The 26,405-nt window shown below is 41.9% G+C and overlaps 1 protein-coding gene across 1 annotated transcript in view; it reads left to right on the forward strand.

Annotated features, from left to right (window-relative positions):
• LOC104915200 (metalloprotease TIKI1) overlaps positions 1-26,405 on the forward strand; it is a 93,754-nt gene that overhangs the window by 44,915 nt on the left and 22,434 nt on the right. The window contains 2 exon segments of the mRNA XM_085214230.1: positions 11,149-11,295; positions 13,420-13,594. Of these exon segments, the coding sequence (XP_085070356.1) occupies positions 11,149-11,295; positions 13,420-13,594 (322 nt within the window).

Consider the following 26,405-nt stretch of genomic DNA (forward strand, 5'->3'; position numbering starts at 1 on the left):
TTTCTAGGATAATAATGTGGGGAATTTGTTGTATATGCACAATGAGAGATTGTTTATTCTGTTTCGTGGATTTTGACACAAGCTTCTCCATACCAAATTTATTTTCTTTGTATATGAATTTGGGATTAGCATTTTAATCCTTTCTTCTTTATGAATATTTCAAAAAAGCATCTAGTAGCTTTATAGTGAGAATATATTGTATGCATAAACATAGCTTGACCCAATAGGTAGCTTCTTTTTGTCATCTATTTTATATCTGTCCATGGTTCTGTGATCTCTAAACTTTTTTTCTGGTGTCACTACAATGCATAGACACCTGGATAGTGGAGCTCCATCTCTAATGTTCATATCTGAAGAGACATGAGTGTAAGGAATTCCAGTAGCAGTTGCCTGACACAAAGAAGATGTACATTAGTAAAGTTGTGTAAATGTGTAACAAAGCGGAAGGATACTTCTGCAAATATTTGTATGAGTTCTCTAACTTGTTGAAACTTTCATTCGTGTATGGTGTGTTTTCATTCAAACTTGTACTTACAGAATTTTTTGAGTGAAAGACTTACACTTGAGCTGTACAGGCCTTCATAGGCACTTGTTTTCAAAGAAAAAATGGAATTTAATCCTTGGGGAGTTCCTGGGAAAGATTTGGTTATTCTGAAAGTGCAGCTTGCCTGAATGTATCCAGCTTGGAGAGGAGCTGCTAGAATTTTGTTGCCTTGCTTAACTGCTGATTGTTTTCTTTCTGTCGCAATTTTATCACATAGTCTCCAAATGACTGCTGTTGTACAAGGTTGTTTATGTATTATTTCCAAGACTGGATTTGGATAGTGATGTTTTTATACACCACTACGTATTTAAGATCCTCTGAGCTTTGGATAATTATCAGTGCACTGTATATTTTTGATTTGGTGTTGAAGTTATGGACCTTTAGCTAATGTATTCTTACATTTCTTCCATGCATGGAACAGTGGTTGATTTGGTACTCATTGCACTGTTAACTTTTCCTTCAGTGAAAACATTGCTCTCCCTAGCCTAAATAAATTATCAAAGTGTTCTCCTCCAAGGTCAAAATACAACATGCTCATGAGATAAATCTTGCTAGTCTTTGTTCTTGTATTACCAGCATGTTTCATCACACCCCAAAGCCATCCTCCTTATCGTAAGCCATTTTAATTTTAACAGACTTTTGTCATCTTGATGTCTCTGTGAAATGATGGGCTCTTGGCAGATACCTCTTCTTTTCTGAGAGGTCATTGAGCAAATGCCTGTCCAGGACACTTATCCTGACAGTGAGTGTGTTTGACCATGTGCTGATGTAGGGAACATGACCTGCCCTGGGCTTTTGCAAATTTATTTGACTATCTAAGATTTGGAAGAGTGAAAGAAGACTAGTTTAGCTCATTGTTGGGACTGCTGTCTATCTTGTACACTGAGGTGATTAAGAAATCTGTGTTCAGCTATTTTAAAAGGTAGGATTTTAGAGATACTCCATCACTTTCCTGAGTGACAAAGTATCCAACTAACTTATCTGTGATGCTTCTTTTTTCAGTCCATTGCTAGAGAGAATGCTGGTAGATGCCTGCTATGAAGCTACTGCAATCCAGTTTGAGCTATCATTGTTCTGGCTTCATAAGTTAGTAGACTGCAGTTATTTTTAGTAATTTAAAACTGCTTTATAAAATGTGTTTAGCAGGGGAAGGAAAACAATAAAGGTGTTACACAGCTGATAAACCTTGAGGCTAAAAGAGCAAATAATTGTCCCTTCTTTTGGCTTTGTATACATTGAAACTGGTACAGAAGATCACAGATTAAAAATCTTCTATACTTTAAGACCAATATGTTACCTGATCTGTGAGGTTTCTTGCAAACCAGCTGAACAGAAGCAGTCTCTTAAAATTCCAAAGGGATTCTTGTCCTATCATTATACTGCCTGAGGGAGAGTCCCTTTCCAACTTTCTTGTAAGCTCCTTTTAGATACTGTCAGACAACTGTAAGGTCTCCCTGGGTCCTTCTCTTCTTTAGTGTAAACAACCCTTGATTCCTCTGCCTCTTTTCATAGGAGAGGTGCTTCAGCCCTCTGATCATTTTCATAGCCCTCCTTTGGACTTAGTCCAATGTCTGTGTCCTTCTTACGTTGGGATTTCCAGAGCTGAACATGCTGCTCTGAGAGAGTTCTCACAGGAGTGGAACAGAGAGAAAGAATCACCTCCTTGCCTTGCTGGCCATATTTCCTTTAATGTAGGCCAGAATGCAGTTGGCTTTTTGGGCTGCAGCTGCATATAGCTGGCTCAACCAGCACCCTCAGATTAAGAATCAAGGCATCTCTGAAGTCCATTCTTTGCCTAACTTATGTTTGTGCTTGGGATTGCTGCAGCCCCAGAGCAGGACCTTGCAATAGGTGTTATTGGACAGTCTGAGGTTAGCATGGCTCACCTGCCAAACCTGTCAAGGTCCCACTGAGTGGCACCCTCCAGTGTGCCAGTCACACCATGATTGTTGGCATGTAGTAATCCCTTCCAGAAGTAAAACTGAAAGTCAAGAAATAATATGTAAACCTAATACTTTTTTTCAGAACAAACCAGGTTTGTAGGAAGTTTTGAAACTACCTTGATTCCTTGATTAAATTGGCAGCAGGTGAGTTTTCATGGATCTGAAAATCAGTGCATTTCAGGGGGAGCGTGCTGTGTTGGCTGAAATGGGGCTACTTGTCATGTACTGATGTGGGGAGCTGAGGAGGTAAAAGTAGTTACTGCCTTCTGGTGTAACCAGCTACATCTTTCCAAGAAGATCCACTCAGGAAACCAGCATGACACAATTGGTGGAATATAAATTTCCAATCTGCCTTTTCACGTGAGTGAACTCACAGTTACCCTGAAGAGCATAGTTCAGAACTGTTTCAGGTCTGTGTGGAATTTTTGTCAACAGTTCCTCCTGCAAAGCTTTTGCACTAAAAACCTTCAGCCTCTAATCTGCCTAAAGCCAGCTGGGGACAGTTTCAGTGATTCTTGTTTGAGCTTTTTCTTGGCATCTACCTCTAATATAAACTGTGTCTTTCACCCATGCGCCTAGAAAAGGTCATATTGCTCTGCAGTTCTTCATTTGGAAGCCAAGTGCTTCTCTTGAAGGTGCTCTGAGTTGCTTTTGACATAAACACGAGTTTGAAGTTCTTACTGTGTTTGGAATGGCAGCCAGAGTCCCCAAACCTAATTGTTCTGTCAGGTGGAAAAAATGTTCTATCAATGCTAAATGTTTTATAAGAAACGTGCATTTCCCAGTTGGCAGAACTTCAAGAAAATCCAAAATATCTCGTTACATGGTTACCAGAAGGCATACAATAATGCCTGGGCTTGTTCCTCACGTTGTAAGTGTAGATTGTTTACTCTGTTAGCTTTATATCTTGATTTGCTCATGCATATATGAATTATGCAAGCAACTTACATCTGCTTAACAGAAACAGGGAGAAGCACTCAAGCCACTGTACAGTTTCTTTTCTAAATTATTCCGTTGTTACCTCTAGAAAAGATGCACAAAAAATGATGGTAGCTGTTTCAGCTAGTGTGTGCTGCGTTTCTAAGACATGTTATTGTTCTAGCAAACTTTCAAATGATAATCAAGTTTGTTGTTGTCCTAATCTGTGTGTGACCGGAGCTATAGAGAAGTGATAAAATAATCTATGCAGGAGGGGAAATGCAAGGATTTTTATTTCAATTAGCAGCACTCCAAAGATCACCTGTGGTTGAGTGGAAGAAAACTGGAGGCCAAATCCTAATCAGCAATATCAAATTTATTAAATTGCCTTGATTGTGTTGTAGGATGATTAAAAAAAAAAAAAAACCAGCACTTTAATTACTCCCTATGAAGCTGTGGGTTGGGTTAGGCTTCAACTGCATGACCAATTTACTCCTTACAGTGGAGTAAGTCAGTGAGAAGAATCTGTAGTATCAATTTCAACTTCAGTTTAGCGTTGGTTGGTTTGTATGTTTGCTTTAGTAGGATTTTTTCCCAGATAGGATAGGAAATTCTGTCTCGTGCTTTAAGTAAGGACAGAAAGAGGAATGTAAACAGAAAACAGGGCAGGACATTGGTTACTCTGCGATGAATTTCATTTTGTTGGCTGCACTATGTTTGTCCTGCTTCCACCAGTTTTAGGGGTACTGTGGAAAAGAAGGAAGAGGAGCTGAACTGAAACAACCTATTTTAGTGGAAGGGTTATTTGAAAAATAACAATAGCATTTGCAGGTGCCAGATTTTAATTTATAGCCAGTCTTAGCCCAAGAAACTTCAGGTTCAGATTTTTCATTTTGCAACTGTGTTATTCTAACACAATGTTGAAATGGCTGTGTTACTGTCCTGTAAAATATTTATGAGAAAGAAGACTTAGCACTATGATCCTGGGAGTTGGAAAGTGGACGTACCTAAGAGAAATCTGAATTGCCAGCAATTTTTTTTTAATTGTTTAATTGTTCCCAGGGCTGATATAGACCTGAGTTTAGGAGATATATGGCAATGCTAGCCCAGAATGGGCTAGATATTGCTAGCTGCAGAAGTGCCAGGTAGAAGACAGGCAGGAATTTTAAATGTAAAATCTGGAAAATCCATTTTTTGCTTTCAGTTGGGTACAGGACTGTATAGAAGAGCTGGTTCCTATTTCTGATAGATAAGATAAAAATGTATTTGATGAGGATTTGATTTGTAAAGATTTTTACAACAATCTTTGCTAATATTTACAAAATTACTTAGAAATATAATAACAATAATAACAATAATAATAAAAGTTGATTCGTTCTCTAGAAACATGCAAATATGCATAATCAGTTCATTTCCAGCACAGAGCGAAGAATGTGGGAGATGAACTGGATGAAGTTCATGAAATCTTGGGGCATTCCTGCCATGCAAGGAGGAACTGCAGCCAGCACCTGGATGCAGGGTTCTTGGGGATGAAGGGCAGCCTCAGCCCCTGTGGGCTCACAGCCATGTTATTAGTTCCGTAGAAAGACCACAGCAAATCTTAACAAGGTCATGGAGGTGTCAGTTGTGAACTGCAAACTGATCTGTTGGACAGCAGCAGTCTTTTCCACTGTTTGTCTCATTCCACATTCAGCACACAGTGCAGTGTTAATTTCTCCCACAATCACTAGAAACATAAAAGCCTTAAAACTGTTCAAATGACTCAGACAAAAGTCTGTGAATTAATGCAGTCTATTACAGTCCAGATTGGTGTTTCTTTCAGCAGCAACGTAAACAGTGTTCCTCTGATTCAGTATCATTTACCATTCTCCTGCATCAGGAGGAGAATGATAAATTCATTCAGTGCTTCAACAGTGCCTGACAAATTATTGGAAGCCCCTTGTTTCTGTACCTCATAATAGGAGAGTGACTGGTTTATGTATTATACATTCAGGTAATAATCAAACATGTTCAGAGCTTCTTTTGGTTCAGTTCTGGAAAGACATTCTGCAAGATCCTGGCACCAGAAGTTGCCAGTGTGAATTTGTTGCCGACAGACCAAAGACAAGTTATTCAATGCCATTAATTCTGCCACTATCTGAGTTGTCTGACTTGAAGCAAACTGAGTATCTGAGAGCCTTGGGTGGTGGTGTTAGGGAAGAGGTGCTCCTTCCCCTTTCTGTGCTGTCTTCTGTGTACAAGTACCATACTCGAAATCAAGTCTGTGGGAAACTGAAGCTCACAGGTAAACCCAGAGTAGTTTCTATTTCTGTATGTTTCGGTGACTTGAACTGCTCATCTCTTGTTCTTTGGGTGAGCTCTCAGATCATTTGCCTTTTCTAGTCGCCTGAATCCAACATTTCTCATAAAAATAGTCTTGATTTGGGAAGACATTCCTTTTTATCTCCACAAAAGATTTTTGCAAAGGTGATGAGGAGCACCTCATCTGGTGCAATAATCCTGAAAGTGACTTAGATGCCTCTGAAGGCTACAGGTAGCAGAATAAATCTTCCCTTGGTATTCTCAGTCCCTGCCAAAATCAGATTTCTGCCTGTGTGTGCAGAATGGTGTTTGCAGGGTTCCTCATGACAGGTATGTTGAAGTTTCCAGAGTCTTAGGCACAGGCAACAGACATCTAAGAATCTGTGTCACACTGGAGCAAGGAATCTCACTTTCTTCTCAGCACTCAGTGTGCTGGACCATTAACATAAAAAAGGAGGATTATTGACTTTCATAGTCATGATGCCTTTGATTTGAAGCTGTCTTTGATTTGGGGCAGTAGGGTTCATTGGCCAAGAGGAGCACTGGTTTCCTCCAGGTGAAGAGCATGGAGAGAAGCGTGCTTTTGAGAAGTAGGAAAGAGGAAAGAACTAGTTGAAGAGACTGAATGGAAGCTGTAATAGATGCAGTTAGTCGCTAGGAAGGACCCAAAAGCAGCCCATGATTCTGTAAGACAGTTAAAAGCAAATTGTCCGGCTGAGCGATCGGAGGGCAAGGAAGATGCTCCCCACACTATAATTCAAGGGGCTGAATGGCCTCGAAAACTGAGAGCGGAGAGGAAAGAAAAAACAGAAGATGAGGCAAATGATGGAACAGATGTGAACGCTTTTGTTGGCAAGACTTGGAGGCTAGCAGGATGGCGATAGGCTAATTTGAGACGCATAATGCCAGGATCCTTTCATATGCAGAATAGCACTTTGATCCAGTGTGGATGAAAGTGCTGAAAAGTGGAGAGGATGGCAGGGGGTCTTTTGTCTTTGACAAAAAAGGCATCTGCTGGGCTCTAACCTCCTTTTTTTCCACCCCCTTGGCCTAGTAGGCCACTCCAACAATGCTAGCAAAGGGGACAAGTGTCTCCTGACAGCTGAAGAAATCTCCAGGAGGAGAATGAGGCTTGCTGCAAGATGTATACCAGAGAGCTTAATCGATTTTTTCCACAGTACAAAAAGGGAGAGGGCTGGGGGAAGACAGAGAGATCACAGTGGAAATGGGAGGTGGGAGGAAAAAAAAAAAAATCTCTTTATAATAAACTTGTTACTTTTGTTCTCCGAATACATCTTTTCAAGAGATGCTTTGATGCCAGTATGAATACACTTAATGGAGCAGGGTATGGTAAAGTTGCAGGGGGGATGGGGGTGGAGAGTGTGAATTAAGGAAGAGTAGGCTTGCAGGGAGGACAAATGTTGAGTGATTTCTGCAGATTACAAAACAGGGAAGATTTTTGAATTAATACAGTGCAAGAGACAATTGGAAGATAGACACATATTTGAGGAATTCAGCACAGCACAAATTTTTTGTTTCTAAGCAAAGCTGAAAATAATTTCTTCAACCTTTTCTTTTTCTATTGTTATCTTGACTTGTTGGACTAATTAGAAATGAAGTGACTCCAGAACTGAACTGAGATTCAGGAAGACAGACAGTTGCATTTGTGCCACGCAAACACAGCAGTTGCAGATCAACTGCTGATTTGATCCCTGCTTCTCCATCTCATGCTCTGTTGACTTTCAGCTTTTTACCTCTAGTAAACAAAACTGGGATCCAGTCCCAAAAGTTTGATGACTGTGGTCTTCATTAAGTATTGCTCTGTACCTAGTCTTACGTTTTCTTTCAGAAATAATGACAGATAAGAGCTATCAACATCTGAGCAAGACCCACCTTAGCAAATTAAATCCTTTAAGAACAGAAGGTTCAGAGATCTTCTTTCCTTTGAGATCCTGACAGTGTTTATCCATTACTGTTTACCAAAGATAACCTTCTCCCTGGGGCACGGCTTTAAGCAACACCTGGTGCTGCTAACAGCTCTCTCTTTACCCAGCAGCCCTCTTTCTGCCTGGGAGTCACTCTTCGTCCAGAAAGGTACATGGGATGCAGAAATGAAGAGAAACTATGACTCTGAGGCTCTGCATACACTGACGCTAAATTGTAATCCTGTGTAGTTGTTCAGTAGGTGTGCCATGATCTCCCTTCAGTAGATGCCATCGTCCAATTCAGACCAGCTGATGTGGAGAGTATTTTTGACAAAGGCATTTCCTAACCTCCAACTATGCAAAGCTTGATGACATGAGTTACTATAGATCGTTAGGGAGGACTAATCATCAAGGCAATTGATGCTGTTTTGATTCCTGACCATTTGTCATATCTTGACTTTTCTGCATCTCAGTGTTCAAGCTGTGATTAAGAATGGTGCTGTGGCAGGCTGCTGCTGCTACCAGCAAGCAAGCCAAGATGAACTCTGTCCCTCACACACTGAGGTGAAAGCCCCCTCACTACGAGGTGTTTGTTGTTTGACTTCACTCCCAGGTGCTATGCACACTGATGGGACGCCTGACAGGAGCCAAAGGAGCAAAGATGTAGCTCATGGGGAAATATGACCTGGCAGTCCTTCACGCCAAGGAATAGCAGCACACATAGCACCATGCAAGCTGACCAGCAGTGCTGTGGGGTCTAGGGCAACCTGTTGTGTCCCCAGGCAGTTGTGATAAGGGTGGAGTACAGGAATCTCAGCCAGTGATCTTGGGCACTTCATTTGTTTTTTGTTGTGAAAGATGAAGCACCTCATGAAGAAGAGCCGTCCCTATCTGGGCAGGCAAGTCTTTCAGCTGCTACAATCTTGAGATTTCTACATGTGTCCAGTATGAAGTTTTCCATCTGCACACCAGAAAAAAATATCCTTACTGTAGTCCAGAGATCTTTCAAAGGTTTTTGTCATGTCAGCAATAAGGCCTGGAAATTTGAAAGTTGTGGGAGTGCATTGTTGCTATTCGTGTGTAAATGTGTGCAGTAATTCTTCATATCTGCAGGTAGTCATTCCAGTTTTAAACTGCGCCCTTAAGGCAGATCTGTTCAGCCATCTGCAGTTTACTGTGTGCAGGTTTTTTATTGCTGCTGAATGGGCATGAGGAAGAAAGATGCCTCTGTGGAATGACCTGGTTGCTCCTTTCCAGGTGGGTGAGACTGTGTGAAGGGGAGAGACTGAGTCTGTTTCCCCTAAAACATGAAGTGAGGCTGTAGGGAAGAGCTGTGCAGGGAGCAGAGTGTAGCCTGCAGACAGCCAGCCCAGAGAAGGCAAAAGCAGGAGTGCAGCCTGTGAGAGTTCAGCAGAGAGGAAGGTTTGCTTTTTTTTATGTCTCATCCAGCAGGTTAGTGTTCTCTCTACAGATGATGACTACGCTCTGCTGGTTTGTGTTTGGATTAAAAAACAAACTGTAAAGATTGCATAGCCTCTCTTTGTGCATTGAGATAGAGCTACCTGACCAGCACAGAAACCCTTTACAGGTCTTGCTGCCACTCTGTGGACAGTAACAATCTGGTAATTGTTTGAAAGGCTGCAGAGGCTAGTAAGGACCATGTTGCTTGAATGGCAAATTATCCCAACAGTTGCTGCTACAGTAATCCAAATAACCTACATTATAAGCCATCCTCATGGAAGTGTTTTTGGCTGGACTGGTTGTGCATAGGAGCTTTTCCTCACGTCACCTCATAATCTTGGCTGTACAAGCCTTCCTTATATTTTCAGCATAGATTTGGCTTCTGCCTCAGTGAATCTCATCTGGTCATTAACATCCATTAGAGCTTCTCTGTGTGGGAAATGAAGCCAAACAAATGGAAAACAATGGCTTCAGAGTACAAGCAACTCCAGCCTCCATGAAAACTTATGTCCTGAAATAAAGCAGTTTCCATTTGGTTTTATTTAATTTACTTCCAAATAAAGCAAATGTCCTTTGCAATATCACCACTGGTTAGTTTGATGTAACTTCCTTAGCATCCACTAAGGAAACGCTAAGATTTAAGATATTCTTGTAATGAGGTAGAGCTTGCACAGTAGAATGAATTCTCGCCCTTTTTAAAAAATGTGAGATGGGAGTGAACATTTCTATTCACGAGAACACTTCTGGAATTAACATTAAATTTTGTTTTACATATTTGGCTCAATACACGGTGACTTGGAGCCACAAGGGCATGTTTAGCTATGGGGACAGTGTGATTTCAAGTTTCAATGTACTTTTCTGGCTTGCACTAAAAAGGAGAGAATTGTGCCCATTTGTTCCTACATCTACCCTGTCTGTCCTCAAAACCCAGGGTTTTTTCACACAATCTGAGTACGCAAAGAATGTGTTCACTTATGCGTGAATTTCATGTTGGCACTCCAGTTCTGTATTGCTTTGGATGGTCTTTGAAGCCAGTCTCCAAGAAGAGCGAATTCCACCGAGTCATCATCACACTGAACAGTGTCATCTCATCTTGGAAAATAACCCTCCCAAGAATAATTCTGAAATGCATTTGAAGACTTCATCAGACATCCCTCAGCTGACTTGCTCTAGAAATAAATGATTTTAAGCTAGTAGGTAACATGAAAGCTTGTTGCTTTCTTTTGCTTTTCAAGCGCTGATGGTCTGTGTGTGCTCTTGGCAAGAGGCATTGGGGTGGCAGCTCTCTGGGTAAGGCCCTGAGGCCACCACTAAGAGGCAGTGGCACAGCAACGTCTGAAGATGACTCCTGTCATCCTGTAAGGGTAGGACACTACTCTGGTCATTGTTGTGGTGTATGCTCAGCTTGAGGCATAGGGAGTGAGAGCATTCATTTTCCTGGAATGCAACTCAGCAAGGAGGAGGGAGCATCACCCAGGGAGTGCTGTTCCCAAACTGCGCCTGTGGGGAAGGTGGCGGCCTATAGTGCTGCCAGCCAACCTGACAGTTCCTGGGATGGGGGGTTGGGAGGATGTAGGATGTACCAAGTGACAAGGTGAAAAGTGCTTTCTGGATAAGGAAGATGAACAAGAGCAAGCTGTGCTTATCTGAGCTGTGTGGATAGGAGCCAGTTCGGCCTAGAGCTCTATATAGGCAGGCATACTGTTGTCTAGGAGTGCAAGAGTGCCCTTCCTTCAAAGGACTGGAGAAATAAAGAAGGCCCTCCCACCCCAATCTGCACTTTTGTATCTTTTTGTATTTTTGCCTGTAATCATACTGCAGGAAAAACCACATGGAGTTATGTGCTAATTTCCTATGCTTAGGTCTGTGGGACCTGATGTGCAAATAGCTGTGGACCTGGAGGAAACCTGGGTTGGTGAAATGTGGATTAGGGTTCTCAAAGTGGGAACAGTTTTGGCGAGTTCTTAGAGGCCAGCTGTGTGTCTGTGACCACCTCAAGGAGCCAGACAAGAACTCACAAGGAACTCTGTCTTTTCCTCCCTCTCCCCTCCCCCAGGTGATCTTTGCTTTGAATCAGACTCTCTTGCAGCAGGAGAGCCTCCGAGCAGGCAGTTTCCAGATCCCCTATACGACAGAAGATCTTATCAAGCATTACAACTGTGGAGACCTCAGCTCTATCATCTTCAACCATGACACTTCTCAAGTGAGTCTTGCCACCACAGCCCTTGTACTGTGCACACATCCCAGTAGCACTAACTCCTATCTCACGCTTGTCTCCCCTCAGGCAGGCCCTTTGCAGGTAGGGGCTAAAGACACCTGACTGGCTCTGTAGTGTGTCTGCTTCCTGCGTCTCCTCCTCCAGGAGTCTGCACTAGCTCATACCATCTTAACACACACAAGCAGCGAAGGCACAGCTGGCTTTTCCTTGTAGATGAATGTCATGTTTGCTTTAGCATCAAAGCTCTAAGAGTTAATCCTTTATTTTCCTAGGTATCCTTTGGGATTGTGCTAACTTGGGTAGGATCAAGCGTAGCACCAGTGTAGAGCAGAAGCAGACTCTTGTGCAAACAGTGATAGAGAATTGATCTCTTGACTTTTACACTTGCGTAAGGCTGGGCAACTTGCAGGCTTTTCAGTTTTCCCTCTAAGCATTATTGCATATTTCAGACAAAGTTCAAAGAAGATAGATAGAATGAAACAAAGATAGATTTAGACTGAATGTTAAGGAAAAGAAAACTTCAGAGGCCTCACAGACTTCATTTAGGGAAACGGTTTCCCAAGCAGCGCAGTGGAATGCAATGCTCTGATCTTTAAAGTACAAGAAAATGCCCAGCAGGGACCAATTTGGCCTGTTGGGAGTGTTAGATCAGTTAGGCTCAGTCTGAGACAACAGGTCTCTCTTTATTCATGTGTTGAGGTACTGCCTGGCAATTCACGCACTTCAGTGAAAATGTTGCTCGAGCCTGGTAGTGCTGACAAAGTGTCTGTTGGTATCTGAGTTCTCCTTGCAGAGTATCAGTTTTCCTATAGGTTTTTGATATTATGGTGCAGTACTACAGAGCTGGAAATACCGTCATACTAACCCTTGCTTCTCTGGCACTGTGCTTTGCACGTGTGTTTTACCTTCCTGTCCTGTACATCCTTCAGCCGGCCAGTGCTGGCAGCCTGGTCATTAATAATGCTTAGCTCTTCACAGTGCATTTCATTCATAAATTTGAAAGGGCTTCTCAAAGGGGGCTAGCGCTGTAACAACATACAGATGCTATATCACTATTCTGGTGGAGTGTCATGGACTGCAGACAGCTGGCATTGCCTTGAGGGTCTTGGAAAGAACAGTTCTTGCCAAGACATGCATGTCTCTTAAGAAGCAAATGCCTTTTCTTACGTAAGAGGCCTCTACACATGGCAGTTGAGTTGAATAGTAATAGCCTGAGATTCCATCAGGTTATACTTTTAAGGAGAACTCTATCATCTGTATGAGACACTGTGCTTGACCAGTAGATTTCCCATTGCGGACTAAACACCCTTTTGTAGCAGGTGGTGATAGACTATGAGTCAGAGCCTAGCAGGTGCTGCATCTTTGCAAAGGAAAGTACCTGGCTTAGTGGCTCTTTTTCCCCAGGAGCTCCCTCTTGCAGACCCTTTTCTTAGCAATCTCTGTAATTGCAATGTCCAAAGCTACTTATGGAAGATTCCCCAGTGGCTGCAACTCAGAACATGCAATTCTCTCTACTTGGAAGAGGTTGCAGCTACAGCTGTCCTGGGAGATGAACACAGCATTTGAAAAGATACCCTGACGACAGGAAAACTAGAGCTGGTTAAATTGTCTTTTCTGACAAAATCTGATCCTCCTTCTTTTGAAAATTTTGGGATCTTTATGTTAATTAGTTAAGAGTGCACACGTATTTTTTTGACAGCCCCAAGGGTCTGAAACCAGTCAAACTCTCCTAGAAGAGTGTAATTATAATTGTGTTATATGCATGGTAATTTCAGGAAGAGTTACATAGCTAAAGATGGCCAGGGACAAATAGTTCTTTAGCCAAACAGTCAAGACTTGGGATCAATGGTATGGAAAACTAGGAGTATTTATTCACTTTGCATAAAATAATGTGCTCACTTGTGAAAGGATGTGTTGAGGGAAAGGGCACTATGCATCAGTATAAGTCTGAGAATTGTTTTTTGGCCCTCTGTGAGTTTTATCCTATTGGATGTGTGTTGAGAAACAAAGCCATTGCCACATTCAGTGATAGAGCAAAATGCCTGCGTGTGCTGGCTGTCTGAAATAAATGGCTCTTTTTTGAGGATTTCTTGTTTCTTTCTGTCTTAGGTCCCAAATTTCATTAATGCTACACTGCCAGCCCATGAGCGTATTACTGCCCAAGAAATAGACAGCTACTTCCGTCAGGAGCTCATCTACAAACGAAATGAGCGAATGGGAAGGAGGGTGAAAGAGCTGCTGGAAGAATACCCCGACAAGAGCTTCTTTTTTGCATTTGGAGCTGGTATGTGGTTGAGGTGATCTTCAAACTAATCGCATTCTTTCCACATCCATTAGAAGCACAAGCATTTGCCTTGGTTTGGAGAAGGATCAGTACTTTTTCTGTGCTGGACACAAGACACAGCTCAGTTCTGAGAGTTGTGTAATATTAGGAATGCTTTCTCCAGTATGCATAGAACTCGTGCTATATGTTGATTACAAAATTTAATAGTTACAGATTTGTTTTTTGTTTTTTTTTTTTATACACAGTCACTGATACTGAAGCAACTGTAGTGTTACTCGAAAGCTCTTACTCATAGATTCTTGCCAACCAAGGCAAAATTCAGAAGTACAGAGCTGAGGTGAAAGGTAGTAAGAGGTTACACCGGTAATTGAATAAACCTTCCAAGAGTCCATCCAAAAGAATAATGTGCCACAGGATGTGAAACTAAGAGACCCTATAAATAGGAGAGAGTCACGCTTTCACCTTTCTCTTTCTACTACAGAACATTACCTCCTTCAGTGTACTTTCACAGCTACAAGGGAATTTTGTCTCTGTTTTGGAGCAGAATGTTTTCTCATCTAGGGAAAAAATACTCCATCTGGCTCTTAGCAGCCAGCAGGAATCCATAGGCAAATGCAATGGCATATTCATCCTAGTAAGGTTAACACCCGTGGTTTAGACTAGCGATGTATGAAGAGTGTAAAAAGGATTGGTTTGCTATGACTGTCTTCCTTTGTTCTAGCTCTAAGAAAGTGAAGAAGGGAGGATCCAGGCAGGTTCTGATTCTATAGAGTTACTGCATTTTGTTCACTACTAACCACATGGTTCTTAGGAGACAGAGAGAACTGAAAGTGTTATCTAGATCCATGTGATGTTTTTTGGTTTCAGTGGCTACTGCTTTGGTTAGGATGAAAGATCTAGGCATGGTAAGGAAAACATTTACTTGAAGAGTGTAAAAACATTTGTATTTGAAGTCTGTGAGAATGTCCTCACTTTCAGGAGGGAGTTGTGGTTACAAACTTAACAAGAGTCCTGTGTGTGAGAGCAGGAAGATAATGACATATGACTGATAATGTTAAGGCATGCGTGAAGATTATAGTGTGTTATCTTCTTACCGTATCACTCTGCTCTGTGCAAATCCCTGTCAGGAATTAGGCACAGCTTATGTAGATTTTGGTCTCTGAGTTAAGACTATGGCTTTGCTGTGTACTCCAGTAGCTACTGTGGTTCTAATGCTTGTCCCTACTGATCTGAAATTCCTCATTAGCGTATACATCTGTCCCGAGTGTCACCTGCATCAACTGAAGATAGCCAGTCCTCTGATTGCCTATTTTAGTAAAGCAGAGTTAAGATTTGCACAGCATTCTGTTGCTGCGTTACTGCCTGGAGCCTTGAACCCATGTGAATATGATCAGTGGCTAATGTGCACGTGGCTTGCTTTCCAGTCACCAGGCATGCTTTTTCAGAATACTTCTGAATCCAGATAGGTTCACTGTCTTCCCTGGGGAGTCTAGATTTGCTTTGAAGCTGTCTGTAATTACACTCTGGCTTTGCTACTAGACAGGCCAGTATTCTCATCTGCTCTTCTAAATAAAGATAATACTCTAATGATACTTTTCTAAAAAGCACTGCCAGCCTCCCCCTGTCCCTTTTACATTGGGGATTTAAACACTAATATGTGTGGATACATGTGAGCAAGAGGTCTGTTGCAGAAACCCGCTTTTAACAGGACAATTCTTCATTACCTTCTTGTTTGCTTGCATCTGGGTTTCTTCATTTCTTTTGCATTAATTGCCTAAATTAGATAAGTATGACAGAATATAATGCAGGAAACAAATCAATTTCTATACAGTTCTGAGATTTTCTGAGCCCACCTTGCAAATTTGAGGGCAGGCTTTTGATTTCCAGCAAGCTAGTGTAGTTTTTTGCTTATTCAGATTGTTGCGTGATAGGTGATTCTATGGAAGGTTTATTTTGTGCCAGCAAATAATGAACTAATAAATTGCGCCAAGTTTTTAGTGTTGTTCGTGCTTATGTTCAATTACTGGAAAAAGGCTCCAAGAATTCAGTAGCACAGGACAAATTAGAATGAGTGGCAGCAGAACACAGAAGAAGAGAAAAGAGTAAGACTGTAGGAGTAATCACTGCATTGTGACTTTCCTTCTTTAGGCCATCAGTGAAAAAAGTATCTCCCAACAGTGACAGATATATTGCAGGGCAAGATTGTGTTAAATAGTAGTAGGATTTCAAAGGGTTTATGGCTAAACCAGATTTTTCAACAGCACATTCTTTGTCTTTAAAAGGGATATGCTTTTTTGGAATGAAAGTTCATTTTTTCTGTTAATCAAACATCATTGAAAAAACACTTTTATCATCAATTGTATCCAGACAAGGTCATGGTTTTTGGATGTCTGAGGTGTTACAATACCTCCTAATGTACTCTTGGCATTTTATTATAAATGAGGGAAAGTCAGACAAGGCCAATTTTATATGCCAGGTGGCTTAATGCATGTTAGAGATGTGTAATGCATTTTGAAAGAAAAGCTGATAGATACATCCTTACAGGTCCTCATCTATCTGCATAACTACAGATGTTGATTTCTTACATGGAATTATATGTGGCAATTTGCATTGAAGTAGGTTTCCTTGTTTAGCCCAGTGTATTTTATGTTCTTACTAGATATCAGTAAATGATACACGCTCCACCCGTGTTCTGTTTAAAACATCTCACAACCAGGGTACACTTCTGAAACTATTTTTGTTTGGAAGTAATTTAATTTTACACAAAAATAAAGAAGAAAAAATAACAGACTATGATGAAACAATCAAAAAACTTTGTTTTTGGCCAAAGTGGAAACATGGAAAGTCTCAAGTCCATTGGTGGGAATTACAAAAATGTATGTAGAGAGGGTGCAGGTAATTCCCATGAGATTCTATACTAGAGTCAATAAGGATTTTGTCTTAATTGTGGATAGGGCTTTTTATACTTAGACAACATTTAGAGATAACAAGCCAGACTTATTTACTGTTGCCTGTAGAACCTGGGGATAAAGACATCTGTGATTTTAGCAAGCAATCTTTCTTCTTTGTTCATTTTTAATTTCTCTGAACTTTATGCAGAGCATTCAAGGTTTGAATGCTAAACCAAAGTGACTGATGGCATTTTTTAATCCATTATCAGCAAATTTAACAGCAGTATAGGTTTGTGGTTTATCCAGAGATGCAAACTGACATAGGTAGGGCTACGTATTTCCACAGTACTGCAGAGTTCTAGCACTTGTACAGATCAATTACAGGGGTGCTGCCTGCTTACTGAACCATCACAGAACAACATAATAGTTGAGACTGGCAGGAGATCATCTGGTCCAATTCCCCAGAGCAGGGTCATTTAGACCAGGTTGCCTGCATATGATCAGATTCTGAGCATCTCCAAAAATGGAGACTCCACAACCTCTTTGGGCAACTTATTCTAGTATTTAACCACTTTCATAGTAAAATAGCTTTTTCTTGCATTTAAGTGCAATTTTCTGTGCATCCTCTTGTGTACGCTGCCTCTTGTCCTTTTATGTGCACCACTGACATAAGTCCTGCTCCATCACATGGGAGGTCTGCTGCCTCCCAGGAGCCCAGGTTAAAGATGTAAAGAGGAAACTTCCTTCCCCAGTTCGGCCTTCAGATTATTATCCCCTGCCAGGAAGGCAGTGATGAAATAGGAAGAACTTCCCTATGGGCTACAAATAAGGACTTCAGAGCCTTGGGGTGACTGGTCAGGGGTTCGGGAGCACAAGTTGTGTTCTCCTCTATCCCTCCAGTTATAGGGAATGATGAGAGACTGAACATGATGGCCAGCAAATCAGTACGTGGCTCTGAGCCTGGTGTGCCCAGCAGGGGTTTGGATTTTTTTTACCTCAGCTCAATTTATGTGAGACCAGGCCTGCTGGCAACCAATGAGAATAGCTTATCCTACCAGTGAAAAGGGGTTTTACGATGGGAATTGGGAAGGTTCATTGACAGAGCTTTAAACTAGGTATAAAGGAGGGTGGGTGTAAAACCAGGGTCACTAGAAAGGAGCCTGTATGTAACATGTCAGTGCTTGTTGGAGGGGGATGTGCTAGTATCATCCCAGAGTTTCGTGTCTTGGTGAGGAGGAGGATGACACACCTTTTTGTAGGAAGAACACAAGGGTTGATGTGAGGTTGGTTACTATGGAAACACCTGAGTATTGTCAAGAGGATATTAGGGCTTCTCCCGTTCAAAAGGTGGCCCAGCTCAGGTGTATTTACATTAATGCACACAGCATGGGTAACAAACAGAAGGAACTGGAGGCCATTGTGCGGTTGGAAAACTATGAAATGGTTGCCATCATAGAAATGTGGTGGGATGACTCACACAACTGAAGTGCTGTGATTGATGGCTACCAAATTTTCAAAAGAGGTAGGCAAGGCAGGAAAGACAGTGATGTAGCCCTATACGTTAAGAGAGAATGCGAATGTATGGGAATCGATCATGGTGATGATAGGGTTGAGAGCTTATGGGTGAGAATAAAAGCGAAGGCCAATAAGACTGACATTATGAAGGGAGTCTGCTATATTCCACCCAACCAGGACAAAGAAGTAGATAAGATACTTTATAGACACATGGGTAAGGTCTCAAGGTCTCAACCCCTTGTTCTTGCGGGGGACTTCAACTTCCTAGACATCTGCTGGAATTATAATACAGCAGAAAGGGAACAGTCATGGAGGCTCCTAGAGTATGTGGGAGATAACTTCCTGACACAGCTGGTGAAGGAGCCAGCAAGGGGCAGCAAAATCCTGGACCTGCTGTTTGTTAACAGAGAAGGTCTTCTGAGGGATGTAAATGTTGAAGGCTGTCTGGGGCAAAGTGATCACGAAATGATAGATTTTTTTTATCCTTATTGAGTCATGGAGGGGAGTCAGCAGAGTTGCCACCTTGGACTTCGGAGGACTTTAGTCACTTTTGGACCATGGTTGAGAGAGTCCCTTGGGAGATAGTTCTGGAGAGCGGAGCCCAGAAAGGCTGTGAATACTTTAAGGAAGTAATCTTAAAGGTGCAGGAGCTGACCATCCCCAAGTCACGGAAGACGAGCCAGCAGGGAAGGAGTCCGATCTGGCTGAACGGAGACCTTTGGCTGGAACTCAAAAACAGAAGGAAAGCTTACGGTCTTTGGAAGAGGGAGCAAGCAACTTCTGAGGATTACAAATGCATAGTGAAGCTGTGCAGGGAGAAAATGAGAAAGGCCGAAGCCCAGCTAGAACTGAACTTGAAACAATAAATATTTCTACACATCCATCAACAGTAAGAGGAAGGCTAGAGAGGATCTCCATCTCTTGTTGGATGCAGAGGGCAGCACAGTAACTGACAGGATAAGGCTGAGGTACTCAATGCCTTCTTTGCCTCAGTCTTTAATAGTAAGACTAGTTGCTCCCTGGACACACAGCCCCTTGTGCTGGTATGTAAAGATGAGGAACAGAATAGGCCCTGCATGATCCACAATGAGATGTTTTTGGACCTGCTCCAAAAGCTGGACACTCACAAGTCCATGGGGCTGGATGGTGTGCATCCTAGATTGCTGAGGGAGTCGGCGGATGTGGTTGCCAAGCCAATCTCCATCATTCTTTGGCAGTCCTGGCTAACTGGGGATATCCCAGTGGACTGGAGACTGGCAAAAGTGACACCCGTTTCAAGTGCCATTTATCAAGTCTATGCTTTACTACTGAGGTACTCTTAGAATCATTCCTTGTTTCCGTTGATGTTTCTGTCCAGACACGGGCTCTAGATGGGCTGGACTTTCTTCTGCCTAGTCACTTTTATTCCAGGATGAGCATGGCTTGTTTTCTTTAGCTTAGTTACATTTTATTCTGAAAATAAGAGGAAATACTGTTGTTTGTTTTTTCTTCCTTTTTTTTTTTTCATGCAGGAGAAAGCTTTTTTTTTTAAGTTTTTGTGCAGGGGAAAGCATTCTTAATAGCATAAATGCTGATTTTTGAGGCCTCAGGTTAAGCCAGTGTTTCTAGAAGCTGAGTATAAATTCCTACAGTTCCCCCAGCTTCTTTTGAACAGCTGAGAAACTCCAAAAGTGCCATCTCATTTGTATGCAGTATAGAGGGATCTAAGCTGCTTCAATCCCTGCTGATGAAATGACTGACTTTGCTGAGACATGTTAGCTGATAGGAGAATTTCAGAAGTTAGTCTTAATCTTTTAAACACTGGCAAATTCCCTTTTTTTTTTCTTTTTTCTTTGCTGCTCTTGAGAAAATGCAATATTTTGAGGCTTTAAAGTATAAGAAAAAGAATGATGATGATGAATAGTTCTTCAGCTACAACTTCTTCTAATTACTGAAGGAAATAACAAATGGTTTTATTTAGTGTTAACCATTTTTGTACAGGTTCAAACCTCCAGGGACTAGCCATTTTTTTCCCCTGTATCTTTTTTTCCTTAAAACCTCCAAAAGCATCGTTATGAGCAGGCTGATTAACTAATGTCTGAATTAGCAATTTAGCAATTTGTTTCAGACCTTAGTTGTCTGCCTCTGATCATTTGAGTCAACTAATACTGAAAGTTAACTCTCAGATAGTTAATGTGGAATCCGACAAGAAGAAACGGAATGAATCATAAAATAAAATCATAGCATATCTTGTGTTGGATAGGAACCATGAGGGCCATCAGATCCAACTTCTGACTATAGACTGGGGAAACCAAGAATTAAACCATATATATGAAGCTTTGCCCAAACAAATTTGGGCCCATGACTTCTTCCGTGGGAAGCCTATTAAAGTGCATCACCACTCTCTCACTCAAGGACTTTTCCTTAAAATCCAGTCTGAACTTTCCCTGATACAGGTTTAAGCTCTTTGCTCCTATCATTGGTCACTAGAAAGAAGAGATCACTGCCTTCCTTTCCACTCCTATTCATGAAGAAATTGTAGACAGCCCAGATGTCACCCCGAGTCACCTTTAAGGATTTGTGCATCATTGTATAAGAGCAAGTTCCTCTGGACAAGAAAAACAGAGAACATGAGATCCCTTAGCAAAGTCCACCAGATGGCTTCCTTCAACTTGCCTAGGTTTTGAGGCAGTCCTTGGGATTTGGGGTGACTGCTTAATTATTTCACAGAATCACAGAATGGCCAGGGTTGGAAGGGACCTCAAGGATCATGAATCTCCAACCCCCTGCCACACGCAGGGCCACCAACCTCCAAGTGTAATATTAGACCAGGCTGCCCAGGGCCCCATCCAATCTGGCCTTGAACACCTCCAGGGACAGGGCACCCACAACCTCTCTGGGCAGCCTGTTCCAGCACCTCACCGCTCCCCCTGTAAAGAATTTCCCCCTGACATCCAACCTAAATCTTCCCTCCCTCAACTTCAAACCATTTCCTCTTGTCCTGCAGTGATCTACAGTTTCTAGGAGTTGATTCCCCTCCTGTTTGTAGGCTCCCTTTAGGTACTGAAAGGCTGCAATGAGGTCACCTTGCAGCCTTCTTTTCTCCAGGCTGAACAAGCCCAGCTCCCTCAGCCTGTCTTTGTAGGGGAGGTGCTCCAGCCCCCTGATCATCTTCATGGCTCTCCTCTGGACCCTCTCCTACAGCTCCCTGTCTTTCTTGTACTGGAGGCTCCAGACCTGGACACAGTACTCCGGATGGGGCCTCAAAGAGCAGTAGAGTAGAGGGGAACAGTCACCTCCCTGTCCCTGCTGGCCACCCGTTTTCTGATGGAGCCCGAATACCATTTGCTTTCCGAGCTGCAAGAGCACACTGCTGGCTCATGTTAAGCTTTTCATCCATCAAGACCCCCAGGTCCTTCTCTGCAGGGCTGCTCTCAAGGACCGCTCCTTCCAGTCTATATAGATACCTGGAGTTCCTCCGGCCCAAGTGTAAAACTTTGTACTTTGCTGTGTTGAACCTCATTATGTTCACCGAAGCCCACTTTTCAAGCCTGTTGAGGTCCCTCTGAATGGCATCCCTTCCTTCCACCGTGTCAACCGCACCACTCAGCTTGGTGTCATCAGCAAACTTGCTGAGGGTGCACTCTATTCCGTCATCGATGTCATTGATAAGATGTTAAAGAGCACCCGGTCCCAAGACAGACCCCTGGGGGACGCCGCTTGTTACCGGCCTCCACCTGGACAAAGAGCACTGATGACCACCCTCTGTCTGCAGCCTCTTAACCAGTTTCTTATCCATCGAGTGGTCCACCCATCAAATCCACATCCCTCCAATTTGGAGATAAGGATATGGTGAGGGACCATGTCAAAGGCCTTGCTCAAGTCCAGGTAAATGACACTGGTCATCTTTCCCTTGTCCACCAGTGCCATCACTCCATCAAAAAATGATGTTTGTCATGAAGGATATTTGTCAGCCTTAGGAACCAAAAGTATTGAACAGATGGACATACGTGTCGCTTTTTTCTTTTCTTTCTTACATCCTAAAAATTCAAAATTATGCAGGTGAAAAAAAAAAAACAAAAAAACAACAACACATCTTCCCCAGGACAAATTGGAATTATGTTGAGTCTCTGTATTGAATGTTGTTTAAGGTGATGTCATTTCTATGTAGAGCTGTTTGCTGTTACTTTTTTTATTTCTTGTCTTACTTTTTTTTGCATGGGAAATTATGCAAGAGGAAGTGTATTTATGGTCTCCAGAAAATACAGGAATTGAGAAAGGCCTATTACCAGTATTTACAAAATAATTTACAGTGCTAATCTCAGGATGTTTCAGTCCAGCTAAGCAGTAGTTTGTACCTGAAAAGTCAGGGTAAATGGGATATCATTTGCCCTTGAAATTCAGTGGGAGTTCTGAAAGTAACATGGAAACTTCAGCTTGGCATCAGCAGATTTGTAACCAAGATGAGGGTATGCATAGAAAACATGAACATATGCATGCCTTGTGTAAAGGACTTGAAATGTGTAATGAAGAAGCTCAGAAAAAATGCAAGTGGAGCTGAACCTTGGCAGATCCTGGAAGAGGACAAAAATGGGGGGAGGAGCAGGTAGCTGAAATATTGATTAAAACAGATTGAATGAGCTGTTTCAGATCACCTTGCTTCTCCCTGGGCACAAAGGACTTGCTGATTGCCCGCTTTTTTCTGTCTTTGGCATGCAGCATCATTTTAGCCTCTTTGGGTGAGCAGAAAGGCCGAGTCCCTGAAGCTGTGCCTATACCTCCGTAATCTGAGAATGCCAGATACAGGCCTGAAGCTTTGAGACTGTTTTCCTTAGTAACTTCTTTGAGCCTGCAGAATGCTAATGACAGGATTCATTAGAACAACAACCCCAAAGGGCATAGATAGTTTGTGGAGACAGGATCAGCATCTAAAGCTCCAGGGTTCACATAAAGGGCATTTATCCTGATATCTCTGACACGAGGGAAGCTTTGCATTTTTGCAAACCTCTGTTTGAGCATATGAGTGGAACTGTCAAAATCAACCAGGTGAAACAGCTGTGCGTTCTTTCTGCTCATGCACTCACAGTTCGGTGACCATCAGCTTCTTCTCTTGCTGGGATTTACCCGTTGCTACCTTTACTGGGTAGCAACAGTAGAGAATATTTCATCTTGTAATGTGTTTTTAAGCTTGTGGAATTTCAAGTCCTTAATACTGTTCTGGGAGAAAGGAATCCCCTGTGTGGAACAGGAGCAGGTCCAGTAGCAGAGGTGACTTGAGAGGTGTATCTCAGACATAGCACTGGTATTTGCCTCCTTTACTGTGTAAGGTAGTGCTGCTTGCTAACAAAATCAGCCACATAAGTCTCCTTGCCTAATGAAGCTGGGGCTTCAGTAGTAGAAAACTCTTAGTAAAAGCCATCATAGATGGAGACTTCATGGCTAAGGCTACCTGAACAAAAGCTATTTCTTGTAACTCTGTTTTTACAAAGTGTATCATACGATGCTGAAAAAATTTCCTCATGTTAACTTTGGTTAAAATTTGGCCTTATAATCAGTGGAAATTCCATCCGGATTGAGAGTAGTGAAGTACAGTTGATGAAGGTGTTATACTAAAAAGGGGATGTGAAGGAAGTAATGTTGTTTTTTTTTAAAGCCAACTCTTATTTTCAGGCCTTAGATGAGTAAAACCTCAAGTTCAGCATTTGTGGAGCAGTATTTCAGCTTACAGACAATGACAAAGAGGAGTATGTTTGGAAGTATGCATTCTCAGCAAGATGGGGGCATGGGAGAGCTGCTTGCTCTCTGATTTGACCTATACATATGCAGAATTATGATACAGCATACTTTTGCTCCTGCACCTAAGAAGTGGGGAGGCTTTAAGCTGACTTACAACATCATTTGGACCATGGCCACACTTTTAATTTTCCTCAGTTCCTTTTCCTGACAACATTGCACTTAAAAGAATACTGTGTTTTTTAAGCTTCAGTTTGTGTTCCTATACCTGAACTTTTAATTACTTGGAAAGTACTGATAGAAAGAAGACGTGTGTGTTGTCTGCGGGCTTTTACACTGGAGAGACAGCTATCTGCTTTAAAATTACTCAGTATTCTGCATCCCAACTTTTCCTTAAAAGGTATACACATGTATGCATGAGCAAAATGGTGAAATTTCTCCCTGGATTTCTGAACACCAAGGATAAGTGCTTTTTTTTTCTACTTCTTTTAGGATAGTTTGAATGGAATGTATTAAAAAGAATATGGTCAGCTAATCAAGGGAGGCACTCTGTTGTGCCATTTAGAATATTGTGTCCAGTTCTGGGCTCTCCAATTCAAGAACAACAGGGAACTTCTAGAGAGAGTCCAGCAGACGGTCTCAAATATGGTAAGGGGCCTGGAGCATCTCCCATATGAGAAAAGTCTGAGAGATCTGGGGCTGTTCAGCCTGGAGAAGACTGAGAATGGATCTTAACAAAGCTTATAAAAATCTAACAGGTGGGTATAAGAGGATGGGCCCAGGCTCTTTTTGATGGTGCTTGCTGACAGGACAGGGGCCAATGGGCACACACTGGAATACAGGAAGTTCCATCTGAACACAAGTAAGAACTTTTTTATTGTGAGGGTGGCAGAGCACTGGAACAGGCTGTCTAGAAATACTGTGTAGTCTCCTTCCCTGAAGATTTTCAAAACCCGCCTGGACACTTTCCTGTGTAGCCTATTGTAGGGAACCTGTCTTAGCAGGTGGTTGGACTTGATGACCTTTTCCAACCCCTATGATTCTATGATTCTGTGATCTCTTTCAGTCTATGTTTGGTTGATTTGGACCTGGCACGTATCTTTTCTTTCTGTCAGTAGCATCCATCAAACACAAGTCTTATGGGAAGTGGTTGAGGGAACCAGTATTGTTCAGTCTGGAGTGGAGGCTCAGGGAAGACCTCATCACTATCTACAACTCCTCCTATCTGTGCTTAGTGGATAATAGCATTCTTTTCCACAACATAAAGCCACTTTCAATTTTGCATAGGATCTTTTAGAAAGTAAGTTTGGTGGTAACATGGGTACACAAAGCTGAGGACTCTCTTATTTTGCTGCTGTAGTATAACTGCTTCAGATAATCTCTGTCAGTAAAACCTGTGCTTGATTGAGTTCTCCTTTGCCCACTTAGTCCATTGGGAGCTAAGCCAGGTCATTTGGTGATACGTTTGAAAAATGGACGTTGCTTGTCACTGAAAGAGCACGAGGTATCCATTGGCCATGTGCCAAAAGGCTAATATTAATAAAGATTTGGGAAGCATTCTTTTATTTCTGCAGATTTGATTTTGCTTCACCCAATTCAGATCTGGTCGGAAAATAACAGACCGTGAAGTGGGATGAAGAAAATGTGCCTGTAATGGTTCTTGCCTGGAGACACCATTCTGTTAGCAGGACCCTGCCTATTTGATCAAGGGAGTACTTTTCTACCTCCTCAGTTGTGTTTAGTGTTTAGTGGGAACTCATTTTAGCTTTGTAAGGCGTCCACCTCTGAAAGAGTAGGAGAAGAGTACTGCAATGAAAGGCTCACAGAAAGGGATGAGCAAACTGCTGTCCTTTGTGACTCACAGTCAAGTGATAATTTTTACTGAAGTTTCTTTTTTTTATTCATGTATAGCATAGTCAGCAGCCTCATATCATGCCTTTTCCTCAGACCAATAATTTTAATCTAGCCACCTACAGGTGTCTTGTTGTGAGGCATGTTAATCAAATTTATGCCATTCTTGGAAACAGTCTAGGAAAGCAGATAGCAGGTGATTCTTCCCACAAGCATTTCTAGGAAGCTTACTCTAAAATATTTCAAACTACTCTGAAATTACTGTAAGAGCTGTACACCTAAAACAGTATTGAAAATATTTGTTTCAGCGACCCATGTAGTCTCTGGCATCATCTGAGAACTCCCAGCCTATCAAAGAGATAAACATTCTGCTTTAGCGTGCCCCAGTGGCTAGAATAACTTCTACCATTTGTGGTTATGTTGTTATGTTCTTGTGCTGTAGCTGTTCCCACCACTTCTTGAAGAGCAGCAATTCAGATCACGTTTCCTAACAAACATTTTTGTTTCTTTATATGCATGCCTGGTGATTTATTGTCTTGGGGTACTGCTGTATCTCGAGTTCCTGGCCTGCATATGCTGCAGTTTGGAATTACTGATTTTCTACTAAGGAAAACACATCAGACATAAAGAATTCTGTGTTCTTAGGGCCTTCCCTTTTATATGACTTTAAAAGAGGGAATTGGAAATTAGTGTATCATCTCGAACCAAAGCATTTGTTTGAAATTCAAAGAACAGTTTTCTTCAGTTTTAAAATATATGAAAAATAAAAAGTCTGGAACAGAAACTGAACTTCTCTTGTGCAGGCTTTCCTTGTTCATTTGGCGAGATTTGTAAATATTAAA

Source organism: Meleagris gallopavo, chromosome Z, assembly GCF_905368555.1.
Source record: "Meleagris gallopavo chromosome Z, MGAL_WU_HG_1.1, whole genome shotgun sequence".
Taxonomy (NCBI): Eukaryota; Metazoa; Chordata; class Aves; order Galliformes; family Phasianidae; genus Meleagris; species Meleagris gallopavo.